This window comes from Grus americana, chromosome 21 (assembly GCF_028858705.1).
Source record: "Grus americana isolate bGruAme1 chromosome 21, bGruAme1.mat, whole genome shotgun sequence".
NCBI classification, from domain to species: Eukaryota; Metazoa; Chordata; class Aves; order Gruiformes; family Gruidae; genus Grus; species Grus americana.
The window spans coordinates 6,619,231-6,632,292 of NC_072872.1; the positions used below are offsets into that span (position 1 = coordinate 6,619,231).

Below are 13,062 nucleotides of genomic sequence, written 5' to 3' on the forward strand. Positions count from 1 at the left end.
CGAGGTCAGGGAGAGGGTGCTCGGCCCGGCTTTCCCCCGCCCGCAGCGCTGGAGGGGCGGGGATGGGGACGGCCTCCGTCAGCGGCCGTATAGCAGGGGGAAGGAGCTCGGAAGCAGCGCGGCCCGTCGGTGCGGGGAGCCTGGGCCCGAAGGGGGCTGGGGAGGGTGCCGGGCCGACCAGAGGCGTCAGGCAGCAGCAGGGCCCGGGTGGTGACTGCGTGTTGCGTTGGAGCTTCCGGAGGAGGAAGCTCTTGCTTTAGCAAACGGGCCATCTCCTTTCCTGCAGCCATCTCCTCTCTCCTGCTCACACCCGTGAGCATAGAGAATCCTAGAATGGTTTGGGTTGGAAGGAACCCCAAAGCCCATCCAGTTCCACCCCCCCGCCATGGGCAGGGACACCCTCCACTAGCCCAGGTTGCCCAAAGCCCCATCCAGCCTGGCCTTGAACACTGCCAGGGAGCCAGGGGCAGCCACAGCTTCTCTGGGCAACCTGTGCCAGGGCCTCAGCCCTCTTAACAGTGTAATCTAACGTTGCTGGGACTGTTCCCATCGGCACACCTCACAGCAGGCTGCAGAAGGTACATCGATTCCTCTTCCCCACCCGGCACTTGACATTTGATTCAAACTTGATAGTTCAACTCGTTCCAACTGAGCTTGCCCCTTACCTGTCAGGTTTGCACTGATACTACAGTCGCACTGTGAGATGGAAAGTCAGTGGCTTTCAGCTGATGGGAAAGCACTGCATTTTAGTCACCGGCTCAGTCACAGCAGCACATCACTCAAAACAGGCCTGAGCACAGCAGCGTGGCATAACATGCAGTTGTTACGGCGAGACGTTACATCCCCGCCAGCGCAGGGATGGCGGAAGGCAGCTAGACACCTCTCCCTCATGCACCCTTAGCTGCATCTGAGGGCAGGAGGTGCAGTGGCTGCTGTCCAGGAACAGCCGCACCCGTCTCTCCCACTTACCTGGCTGTTTTTGTCTTTCCTTACCTGGTGCAGGAACCCACCGCCCTGGCACAGCATGAAAGTGCCTAATCAGCTGGCATGACGGAGCCACGTTGAAGCCAGTCCCAGACTTCAAAGAACCTTTTGCTTTTATCCCTACCTCAGCCAGAACAGAGAGATCTTTTCACCAGCTGCTTTGAGTATTTCAGACCAGAACAAGGGTCTGCCTCAGTTCCAGGTACACCCCACCACCATGTTAAACCCATCTAGCCCAAAGGAGACGGCAATGGTTAGAGTTTCTTCTTGCAAGGTAGAAGTACAGTTCTCTGGTCAGGGAAGAGAAACCCACATACAGAGAAATTAACTGAAGTAGTTTAGTAAACAGACTATTTGTTTAAACAAGACTTTATTGAAGACATGTTAGAAGTTTATGTACAAAACAACATTCCCGCCCCCATATCAGGATGTTAGTCACCTACTGGGAACAAAGCAAGTGCCTGGTGTGTGCTGTCAACCTGGGGACACTCAGAGCTTGCCGAGGACTTTACAGAAGTACCAAATTCATGTAGATTAGCGCTGAGAAATTTCAGCCTTGGCTCAGTTAGAACTGAAGAAAACTGAAGGACCTTCTCCAGAGACATGTCTGCAGCAGGTTGAACATACTGGAATCTGACAGCTTACACTGGCCTTACTCTGAGGTCAGGTCATTTGCTTCTGCAGAGAGTGAGAGGCCCACTTTGGTTTTGGAAGTGAAGAGGAACCAGCCCCTGGATTTAACTGGCAGTTTTTAATCTATTTGAGATGGTTCCAGGAGATACCCATGCACAGTAGAATTTGCAGGAAGCATTAGAACAGAGCAGTAGCAATACCAAGTAAAAGAGTCAGCCACCTCACTTTCCAAATACACCTAGAGAGAGGCTGGATATCAGACTGGCTATTTCAACTAGCATATAAGAGAACCCTAGAGACACGGACATTAGTGGCACAAGTTAAATAGTGAGTGACATGCTGTTTCTGTAGTATACTGTGCACTTCTACCACGGTAGAGTTTCCCCTTGCCAGTCCAGGAAGGAACCATTTTCTTTTTCACCAAGATGGTCCAGAACGGAGAGAATACCTGGGATAGCCTCTTGCACCTGCATGGGAGCCTAGAGCAAATCGAGTTTAGATTATTACTAGGAATATCCTACAGAAGAGAATCAAATGCATTTAAGGCATTACTAGAATCAAGTGGGATGTGTTTTCATGTTTCATAGTGTGCCTCTGCAGCATGTGGAAGCGTATACTGTACAGTGGGTTCTTGCTCAAGAGTTGGGACAACAAGGGAGTCATACTTTCACATTTTCAGAGAGATACCACTTACCATGTTTCCACCCATGTCTGTCTGAAGCCAGCCTGGATGTAAAGAAATACAGAGAATTCCATCCGATTTCAAATCTGCAGCAAGACACCTGGTGATCATGTTCAGCGCAGTCTACAAGAGTGGAAACCATCTATTAGCGCGCTAGTTTTACCAACCTTGAGCAAGACCTTAAGCCACGCTAACTGGCACCTCCCTTCCACCATGCTGTCTCCTGAGAAGCAAAGGGGCAATAACAGTATCCAGTAACTTATCCAGACTTAGTGGGTGCTTCATTCTCAGAGATATCTGTTAAGAGAAGCATTGTGAAAGCTCTATCGCCATAAGCTTCCTGCCCAAAGATGAAACTAAGTTACGATGGAAGATAAAGTAGCATTTGAAACTCCTAAGGGGAGCTGTGGGGAAAATACTATTGACATAAGGACTCTGTTTTTCTGCAATAATCACTACACAAACAGTCAGGTTTTTACTTCTGAACAGGGAAAACAAGCATATTAACAGCTTACGAGTAGGTGGTGTAGGAGAAACTGCATGTCTAATCTTGACTATTCGTACAAACTCAGTCTCCGGATGTGACAAAACTAAAAACCCCACCTTTCAGTGACTGGCATTACTGTGTACAGGTCAGCACACCTTCTGTTGAGTTTCATGCCTGCTATCTCGCTTGAACTGGAAAGGAACACAGCTAATAGGGCACACACTTGATGGCATCAGTTCTTCCCTGAATGCCAAGTCCCTCTGAAATGGATCTATATCAGAGTAGCAAAGGAGCATTTGTGAGCCTGTTCTTAAGGAGCTGGCATGCTTGCTCCAGAGGTACAGCTTTCACAGGTCCCATTTCCACCCACATGATGAACAAGAACAGTTCCTGTGTCAGCCTACCCAAGGAAGTGCTGCACACCTCAGATCATCATCTTAAGCTCAGAGTGGTCTTTAACTCACAGGCCTGCCCTCACACAGTGAGCACAGCCCAGGGAAGCCCACAAACCTTTGCTATCCTGTAGGGATAGACCTTGAGGAACATCTCATTTGCCTGGACGAGTTGCATGGAGGCAGCAAGAGAGGACATATTGATAATAGCAGCTCTATGGCAGCCCATTCCTGTGCTCAGCTGGGCTGCCTTCCTCAGAAGGGGTAGAAATGCCTGTAAAAACAAGAGTTTATTTTAATTTGCTCAGCTTGCTCTTGGCCCATTCAAGGCAAGCTGGACTCTCAGGTTCTGTATGGAATTGCTGTACAACTCGATGCCACCAGCACAGAATGGTGATGGTTCCCCAAACAAGCTGACCACGGGAAACCTTCCTATGGCAGCCAGCTGTAAGTAGCAAGGACCTTCAGTCTCTTCTGCTCGCCTCCTAGCCCAGCCTGTCCACTGAAGTGGCCTCATACCAGATGGGTTTAAATAAAGAGAAAGATCCTTGACAGAACGGGTCTCTAGGCATGCAGTTTGGTATCAGACCTCTATCTGTGCAGTTCCAAGGTGACAAATGCTTGGGTTACACGTCCAGCTCACTAGCAGGAAAGCCTCTTACAGTACCATAGATTGAGCACATTCCTCCCAACTCTTACCTTGGTGACCATCAGCTGAGCAACCGTATTGGTTTCATAAATGGTGAGCATTGTCTCTGCTGTGACTTCTTCCAAGGAAGCAAGCACATTGATGCCAGCATTGTTAATGAGGCAGTTCAGACCTTTGTCTCCCACGATTTCTTCCACTTCCTTGACTACTTTCTTGATGCTGTTTTCACAGACCACATCTGCACAGAGGAGCCAAGAACAGCCACAGTGAAGAGTGAACTGTGCGGTTCACGTGCTGTCTGTCTCTGTACAGCACATGCTCAACCAAAGCTAAGGCATTAGTCTGAATGGGGACATTTAGGCAGCACACGGAGATGACAATGCACAAAGTCTTTACATAGATCATGTTTCCCCAGTGTGATCTTAATACGCGGGTGATCGTTGTGAGCTGCTGGAGGCCACGCACAGCTACTGATCACCCAGGAGACCAGTTTCTTAAGATGCACTCACCTGGCTTAGTTGAGCATACTTCTGTATAAGCCCTTTACTTACCCAGCTGGAGGAGTTTGATGTTGCTGTATTGCTTGCTAAGCTGCTGGAGCTCCTAGGAAGAAAAAAATTATTTTTGTTATCTCTCTCTCTCTCTCTTTCCGTGGCTATTACATAAAACAGTTTGAGATCTGCACCTCCAGAATTGTAACTGCCATTTATTTTCAGAATTGGACTGAAGGTAGTGATACTACTTTGTTTTACAACCCACTGAGCAGCTTTCCTGAGAGCAAGATCAACTGCTCCAAGAAACTGGACTTTTCATCTGCTTAGTCAAGATACCAGCACGGTAGATTAGAGAGTTAGTTCTCGGTGTGTGCAACTCGCAGGTGTGTTTGCACTGTAACCAAAGATCTTCGATCAAGCTGTTGCTAGTTCCACAGCAGACCCAGTGCTCAGACTGCATTCCAAGCCAGAAATTCCCCACTTCTGTAAGAAGAGCGTAATCTCCTGAAGCTCAGCTAGTGCCAGACAGCAGTTCAGGGCATGCTTAAGAAAAGCCACTTGGAATTACAGTTTGCAGGAAAAGTTTCCCAGCAATTTTCCTATGGAAATTCCGTTTCCCAGCGCTCTCATTAGCTTCAATTCTTGTAACTGAAGGTAAAGCACATATGAAATTTGTTACACACAGAGCAACTGTCCACGAGAACAATTCTCTCTCTGCTAGATAGCTAAAATTCAGTCATCTGTCTACTACCTCTCAGTAGAAGGAGGACTTGGAGAAAATTAGTACTATGCTGGTGTTGCTGCGGGACAAAGCGTGTCCAAATTGGATTTGTAGGCCCAGCTGGAATACTCAGGTTTCTGTGCCATGTAGCCAAGTGGGAAGTGTGGCCAAATGTAACAGATGGATTACGTACTCCCAGCCACGTTTAGGAGACTGAGCAACCCTGGACAAACATTCCAGCTCAAGCAAATCCATTTCTTTAGCAGTCCTTTGGGAATAGGGGTCAGGAGGGCTGTTTTTGAAAGAGTACTTCTTTGCCACTTGGAGACACTTAGGGACTCTATGTCCTCTGTCAGGCTATAATGCATTACATCTTTTTATCTCCATTCGTACTCTGCAGGATTCTCTCCAGGCTTGTTTAGAAAATTTGTTCTCCTACTGAGGACAATCTACGACTGCAGTTAAGGCTATTAAGGGGAGGGGGAAGGAAGATGAACAAGTCAGAAGCAGAAAACCAGATGACATTCCTTCCCTTGGAAAGGGCTTAATGGGACAGTTTTCAACAGATTAAAGGCCCAGAACACACTATCTTGTTTATTGATAGTCAGGCATGAAATAGCTCTGCCATGTCAAGGTCTGCAATAATTATGTGGCTTTGGACTGTTCACTGGACTTTAGTTTCACAGTATCACTTACTTGATAATAAACTCCAGAAGTACTCTGGCTTCTCAAGATTTGTTCATTTATTTATAGTCAGATTACTTTATTCTCTGACAGAAACAAGCTACTAACTTTTGCTAAAATGCCTGAGATATGTTGTATAGTGACAGCAACTGAGAGGCTTCTGAAGTGAGTAAGCAATATATTCAATTAAGAACTCCAAACACTGTAGCATTAAGCATTCTCCAGAACATAAACAGCATGAAGTTACGATTGCTGCATGCCAATCAGGTTTAAAATTCAATGTTTTTTCCATTTAGTTAACTACTTAGTTAACAAGTGACTCACACTTCAGTGGTTTAAGTTTCTCAGAAGCAGCTTCCAGGCATAAAGCTAACTTAGCTTTGGTCTTCAAGAATGTTACTCCACCTGATATAAACGTAAGCTGAAAAATCCAGTTGGGAAACCTAAAAGTTGCAGAAAAGCCTCTTCTTTTCCTTACTGTGACTAGAAGGAACATGTAGAGAGGAGGACCGAGACAGGTTCATGGCAGCGCAATCAGATACAGCCATTTCAAGCCACCAGCTGTGTACGCTGCTTCTCCTCTTCCCCACCCCAAGTAGTTTTGATCAAAGAGATCAAAAGCCTCCTGTGTCCAGGGAACTCTGAAAATATTACTCAATGCATGCATATACTAGCTATTGACTCCCCACTGAAGGGATAAGCTTTCCTGAAACCCACTGTGGTCATCTGTCAGAAGCCTTGTTCTCCCCCCATTAAAAACAAAACACACACAAAAAAACCAAAACACCAAACCAAAACAACAAAAAAAAAAATCAACAAAAAGAACAAAAAGCAAACCTACACCACCAAAGTTGTCTGCAAGTTCTTTTTGCAGCAGACTTGTGCTCACTTTTTTTATGTCAACTGGGCGCAGTGCCTCTGCACGAGCGTGAACAAATAGGTTAAATCCCTGGGAAGACGAGATCTCAGAGCACAGTCTAACAGAGCCAGCGCAGCCCATAATGGCAATGCCAACATAAGAATAACTGAGCTCATAGGTACTGCTGCTTGAAGTGCAGCTTGTATTTTAACATCAGTTTATGCAGTTTCATTTAAAGACAGTAGGTAGAGCCAACATATCCCAGGCTAAGTCATTTTTAGTTAGCGTACTGTGATAGACAATTTAAAACCAAACAAGACGAACAAAACCCCACAACGCAACCCCCCAGTGCTGTGTTTAGCATGGTAGCTCTAGAAGTGCTCCACACCTGAATAGTCACCTCTGAGAATCAACTCTTAGGGATTCCAAGAAAAATTTAAACTCTGATTAGCATCTGTTGTTTCCTGCTTGCTGATTTTAATTATGATTAACAGAGTCAGCCTACTCCAATTTAAACAAGATCCTCTGGCACTCAAGGCTCCAGGTACAGATTCATCGGTACACAGGATATTTATTGCTAGATTTCAACCAGGAATATTATGTTGTCTTTGTCATTTAGCAAGATTTACTTTGCCTTCTTTATGAAAGCATTATTCACTCCAGTTATAACTCTTGGAAAGGACCTGGCCATAATACGCCAGTTGGAAGCAATCAAGCCAAACTATCATAGCCTGTAGGCAGCTTTGTCAGGGCAGCTTTGTCAGGCAAAGTGTCCTTGGGTATCTTTTCACATCACCCTGTTTGCACTGACAAAGTCAAAGATGTATCGTATTTGCCCGTGTCGCTCTGAGACAGGCTATTCGGTATCACGGTGTACAGCCAACTTACTGTTTGATTGTGTAATAGCTTACACCAAGCTGCTGCAGACTGCCCCAAATCCACCGTCCCCTCTGACTCAAGAAGAGGCAGACCTTAATGCTGTAGGAAGTGCAAAACGTTTCGGGGGGGGGGGGGGAACAAAACCCAACAAAAAACCACACCATCACAAAAAAACCCACAAAACACTGGAATAACCCAAAATTAGAAAGACTTCAGGCATGCCCTTCGCCTGATATAACACATCTATCTTGCTAGAGCGTTGCTCCAGAGATCACTCAGCTGCTCTTCCCAGTAACAGACCACATGGCTAAAATATGTGGCAAAGAAAAAACAAAAACAAAACCTGACAGAGACAGTGTGCAGAAGCACTTCAGGGAGAGCTCTGTGTCTGACAAGGGAACAGACACGGCACTGTTACTAACGCTATCTCCTGCTTCAGAGGAAGAGAAACAGCGCATTAAGCCCTGGAAGCTTTCCAGAGCCCAGTAGAGGACTCGTGAGCCGCGAGGAACTGAACGCTTTCTTGTTCACCTGGGAACACATTGGGCTTGTGGGGACAGCAGGAGGAACAAGAGATGCTCCTGTCCTGAGGTCCCACGCTCAGCTCTCGGCACAGCCCAGCAGAGCCGAGCTGAGTACAGGAAGCTCTGTGAACAGATTTACGCCGTGGCCATCGCTTCCTTCCATACCTCAGCAAGTCGGGGGGGGGCTACGGGGGCTACACCATCGGTAGGTGTAACCTTAGACTTTGGGTCAGAGTTTTCTCCCTTTTATGGGGAAGCAGGATGGAGGAAGAAAGAGCAAGAAAGAAAAGCAGGAGGGGCGGGGGGAAGAATTACGGATGGGTCTGTGAGCCTCTACAGGCTGCCTAATAATAACTGTACTGTGGTTTTGTCCATCTGGAGTGCAAAGACAGGACGTTAGGATTATTTTGCAAGAGATTTGTAGCTGCTTCCACTCTCAGTGCTGGAGCAGCCCAAGTAAAGGCAGATCAGAATCAAAATGTGGCAGAAGGAATCTAGTATAGTACTTTTCAAGGAGGGGCAGCGGTTATCTAGATGCGCCTGCAGGCCTGCTGCATGTTATCGTGTGATCTAAAGCCCATTTGTTAAGCAAATGTTCTGTGGAGGCCACCTAGGAGCTATTCAGCACAAGAACTCAAGTTACTACAGCTCCTGCCAGCACAGACTCACATGCAAAAGCTTGCAGCTGTTCAGCATTATCCCAGGGTTAGCACGTTACAGGAGACACACCGATTTCCTCCGCTTACTACAGAAAGCAAAGTCAGACTCTTCTCCAGCATCTCTTTCTAAAGTCAGGTCCGTAGGGGCCCTTGTCTGTCCACTGTTTGGAGGACTCCAGCGTATGCTGTTATCTGTGCAACGGCATACGCTCTGCCGAGAGATTCTCTGGATAACTCTCGGCTACTGAGGAATTGCTGCTGATTATTGTCCCCAAGATGGGCACTGGATTTGCATATTTAATCGCTCTTCCTCTAAAAACTGGAAGATGATTTTTAAAAGGCTTTTCATTTAAGCTTTTCCCATCCTTTTTCCCCCCTCCCTGCATTCTGCAACAGGAAAATGCTACTCTACCAAATCAGATGAGAGCTGAATTTAAGAGAACTGTCCAAAGTTGCTGTTCTCCAAGTTCATCCTTTCATCCAGGAGAGGAAGTGGGAGGCAGCGCACTCATATTAAGCAGGATTTTTCATACGGTCACTTATCACAAAGCAAAATAGGAGGAAACAAAATTAGACCACTTGAATCGCTGTCAAGAGAAGAGGCAAGCACTGACAGCTCAGGCGTGCGGAGAAAAAACAAGTCACTCAACTTTACAGCCCAGTCTGCGTGGTCAACAAGCAGGTCTTAGATGGGGCAAGCCCATCTCATGTGCGCTAAGACAAGTCTGCAGTGCCAGTCTCTGGAGCACAGGAACCTGAACTCTGGGTTTTCAAGATTTGTCTGGAAAGTCAGTGAAGGCAAAAAGTTTTCTATCGGGGCGGGGGGAAGAAAAGAAAGAAAACTCACTGTCACTGAACCTTTGCCTTTCCTTACCACACCACATTAGCACAACTTTGCCCCATTGGATCCAAGCTGTGAGATGGTCAGTTGTATCTGGTGCTACGGCTCCCGTTGCTAGAGGCTCAAACACGTCTGAGCTTGCCCTCTGCCAGCTGGAAGGACGAGCAGCATGGTGGAAACACACCTCCGAAGGTCAGAAAGCTTTGTGCCAACTTTATGCATTGTAGATGGGACAGATAATACTAGTGAGACTACTACAATACCTTTAGTAAAGATTTCCCTTCCTTGTGGAATTTCCAAACCCATCTGTTAGAAATATGCTTTCAGCTGGCTGCAGAGGTTTCTATTGATGTACTGCCAAAGAACAGCACATGGCCTAGAGGTCCTTACAAAGAACAAAAACCCACCCTGAGCCACCAAGGACAAACCATGCCCCCGCCCACCCCCAAAAAAAGGAAAAAGAAAAAAAAAAAAGAAAAGAAAAAAAAAAAAGAGCTTAGGATGCACCCCATGTGGCCTGCAGAATCACCATCGGGGTTACTGGAATGTGGCTCTTGGCCAGCTTCCTGCCTACAGGAGACATGACTGCTTTCAGTCTTTCCAGGTTTCTACTGCTGCAAGCAAGGAGTGACCCAGACTCTTCCCAGGCACGCTGCGCTGTTTGAAGGCCAGTTCATCTTCTTGTGCAGGTTCACCTGCCTTTTTTGCTCAGGATTTTTGCCAGTACTTAAAAGCCTCGCAAGTTAAGATACGTCTGTATAATGTTTCCTACGAAGCTCTTCCTATTGAGGGAACCATTTCGCTTCTCCATGTAATTGATCCAAGACCATTATAATGAGAAATCACTGCTGAACACAAGGGCCAATTGGTGGGAAAAAAAGAGAACCTCCCTCAGCACCGGTTAAATCAGCTTTAGAACAAACAACTAAGCAGGGAGATTTCTATCTAACACCAGGTCATATGTCTCTGCTGGTTTCCTGTACCACTACTGCACCGCACTGTTGTGCAATCACTAATAGGAAATACATCTGGGTCAAATGCCAGATCTTGTAACAGGAGTTAAAAGCGAACAAAATAGTAGTGAATACCTGTTCAGGAGCTCATGTAGTGCAGAAGGGGGGCTGAGGGGGGAAGCTGCAGGAACCAGTGGCTCTGAAAGGCAGTCTGTGCACCAGATTTCAGTCTTGCTGGACTGTTTCTCAGCCGTTCGATTCAGAAATATCCTAAATGTGCTTTTGTGCTGGAGAGATTGTTTTGACAACAAGAAACAAAATTCAGACCTTTTCCTTCAGTTTTGTAAGTACCTGTAGAGCAGCAGCACAGTGCTACAGGAGAAGCGAGGGGTCAAACGGCCGGTGTTACCTGACCAACCCAGTGCTACGATCCTTGAAGAGGAGCCTCCCCACTATCTCTTAAAGTTTTTGTGGAGCTCAGCAATAAACAAAGTTGCTAGATTTTGTTCATCGCTAGCGTGGTGTGATCACAGTTTGCACTGGAAAGAATAAAATCTGCCATGAAGGAACAGACACGTAAGCTCTGTTTACCTCTGTACATACCAGGGAATTTGCCTTTCGCTAAGGCACCCTTGTGCCACGCTGGAAATAGGGAAGATGCAGAAGTGGGGCTTTTGGTATCAATTCTCCTACCAAATGCCTGTGGCAATACACAGGGGTTTGAGACAGTCACAGAGGTGAGAGCTCGGGTTCTTGCAGCTCTAGAGCACTGGAGTTTTCCTAGGAAAGGAAGAGGATGATACCTGCGTGTATTGCTGTGCAGCCCTAGCAGTATTCTACCTTACGGAGGAGAGTCAAGATCAGACTAGAGATGCAACAGAGGACACTAGTGGCCACAAAGTGAGCAGACTGATAATCCTCATTATCAGTTTGCCCCCCAAAGGTTTAGAGAGTGCCTTTAATTTGTCTGACAGTCATTTAGGACAGTCTAGGGATGGGGAAGGAGTCCAAACACATTACTTCTATGCTGTAGGAGCAGGAATGCTGGCTGAAAGGGGAAAGGGCTGCAAGTGAATTCAGCAGTGACATGTAACAAAAGCTACTGTTTTCAGCAGAAGGCTCTGGTCCCTACCCAGCCGAGAAGGGCACTAAGAAGAGGGTTGAATTCATCATTGATTTGGGCCTTCTCACTTGTTGGAAGTCCAGCAAAGGGAAGAGGCAGACGGGGCACAGCTCCTTCTGGGGACACAGACATGCTGTGTAGACGAGACAAGGAAAGCTGTAACAGGTTTCACTGGGAAGGCTTCTGGGAGCCAAATTACCCCTGCAGCAGGGCTCCAGGTCCGTGCAAAACTGGAGAAGGCCAGGACACGCTTATCTCCAGCTGCAAATCCAGCAAGAAATGGGGACTAGAGGAAGCGGCTGGCAGCAGGGCTTGAGATGCCGCAGCTGTCCGGCCTGCCTGCCCAGCTGGGGCCGGGGCAGCGACGTTTCCAGCTCCCCTCTCCTCCTCTGGGGAATGCACCCAAGTACCGCAACAGCAACATCCCGCGCTCACGTAACCTCCGGCCTCGGAGACTTTCACGGCACCGGCTCTATCCGATCCGGCCAGCAGCCCCGGGCCGGAGCTCAGGCCCCAGCTCCCATCCCACCCTGGGCACTTGCTCCCATCCCACCCGGACACCAGCGCTTGGTCGCGGAGATGCTCGACCTGTTCTGCGCTTCCCGAAGTGCCTTCTCCTTCCCCTCCCCGCCAGCCCCCCGGGCTAACGCTGCCTGGCGACGTGTGCTCCGGGCTGCACCTCCAGCCGGGCTCCTCTCCAGAGCCCCGGCACCCCAGCCCAGCCCAGCCCGGCCCGGCCGGCACCGGGGCTCCGGGGGGTCCCGGCACACGCACAGCGGGGGAGGCGCGGCGCTCCGGCGGGCTGGCAGCATCCCCGCCCGGGCAGCCCCGGCCCCGGTTACCTGCGCCTTCTCGGGGTATCGGCAGGTCGCAAAGACGAAGTCCGGAGAGGGGCTGGCGGCTGCGAGCCCCCGCACCAGCCCCAGCCCGATGCCGCGGCTGCAGCCGGTGATGAGCACGGAGCGGCAGCGCGGCTGGGCCATGCTGGCACGGCACGGCACGGCACGGCACGGCACGGCACGGCACGGCACGGCACGGCACGGCACGGCACGGCACGGCACGGCTCACTCCGCTCCCGGCGCTGCCCCACGCGGCTCTTAACCTGCGCGGCGCGGAGCCGGCACCGCCGCCCCGATCCCGCCCCCGCCGCCCCGCCCGGCCCGGCTCGGCTTGGCCCGGCCCGGCTCGGCTCGGCTGGGCGCCTCCCCCGCTGCCCCTGGCCGCAGACAAAGCGCCTCCCGGCCGCCCACGGCCCCTCGCCTCCCCGGGCCGCCGCCGCAGCCCCGGGGCTCGGCTCCTGCCCCCCCCCCCCCCCCCGGCGGGCCCCGGTGCAGCGGCGCCGGCTCCTGCGGGGCGGAGCGGGGCGGGGGGGAGCGGCGGCTGCAGCGGCCCCGGAGGGAGGCGGCGGGTCTGGGCTTTGGGTTCCCGGGAGCGTCCCCAGAGCCCGGGGCCACCACCCAGCCCTCACCAGCGCGGGGGGTTCGCCCGGGTTTTCGGC

General features: G+C 49.6%; 1 protein-coding gene across 1 annotated transcript; it reads right to left on the reverse strand.

The window, feature by feature from the left end:
• Nucleotides 1-1,337: 1,337 nt before the first annotated feature.
• On the reverse strand, nt 1,338-13,015 carry LOC129215927 (C-factor-like). Its single transcript, XM_054849964.1, has 6 exons — nt 12,407-13,015; nt 4,379-4,430; nt 3,878-4,065; nt 3,297-3,452; nt 2,312-2,422; nt 1,338-2,096 (listed from the first exon to the last, which is right to left on the reverse strand). Exons 1-6 carry the CDS (start codon nt 12,545-12,547, stop codon nt 1,983-1,985), a joined length of 762 nt encoding a protein of 253 aa, XP_054705939.1. The 5' UTR covers nt 12,548-13,015; the 3' UTR covers nt 1,338-1,982.
• Between the last annotated feature and the right edge of the window lie 47 nt (nt 13,016-13,062).

What these genes read in the sequence shown, in the direction of transcription:
- LOC129215927 (XM_054849964.1), bottom strand. Translation starts at nt 12,547, where the DNA reads ATGGCCCAGCCGCGCTGCCGCTCCGTGCTCATCACCGGCTGCAGCCGC. An exon ending in CTCAGCTGATGGTCACCAAG is followed by an intron (nt 3,453 to 3,877) that starts GTAAGAGTTGGG and finishes TTGTTTTTACAG; the next exon opens with GCATTTCTACCCCTTCTGAG. An exon ending in CAGACATGGGTGGAAACATG is followed by an intron (nt 2,097 to 2,311) that starts GTAAGTGGTATC and finishes GATTTGCTCTAG; the next exon opens with GCTCCCATGCAGGTGCAAGA.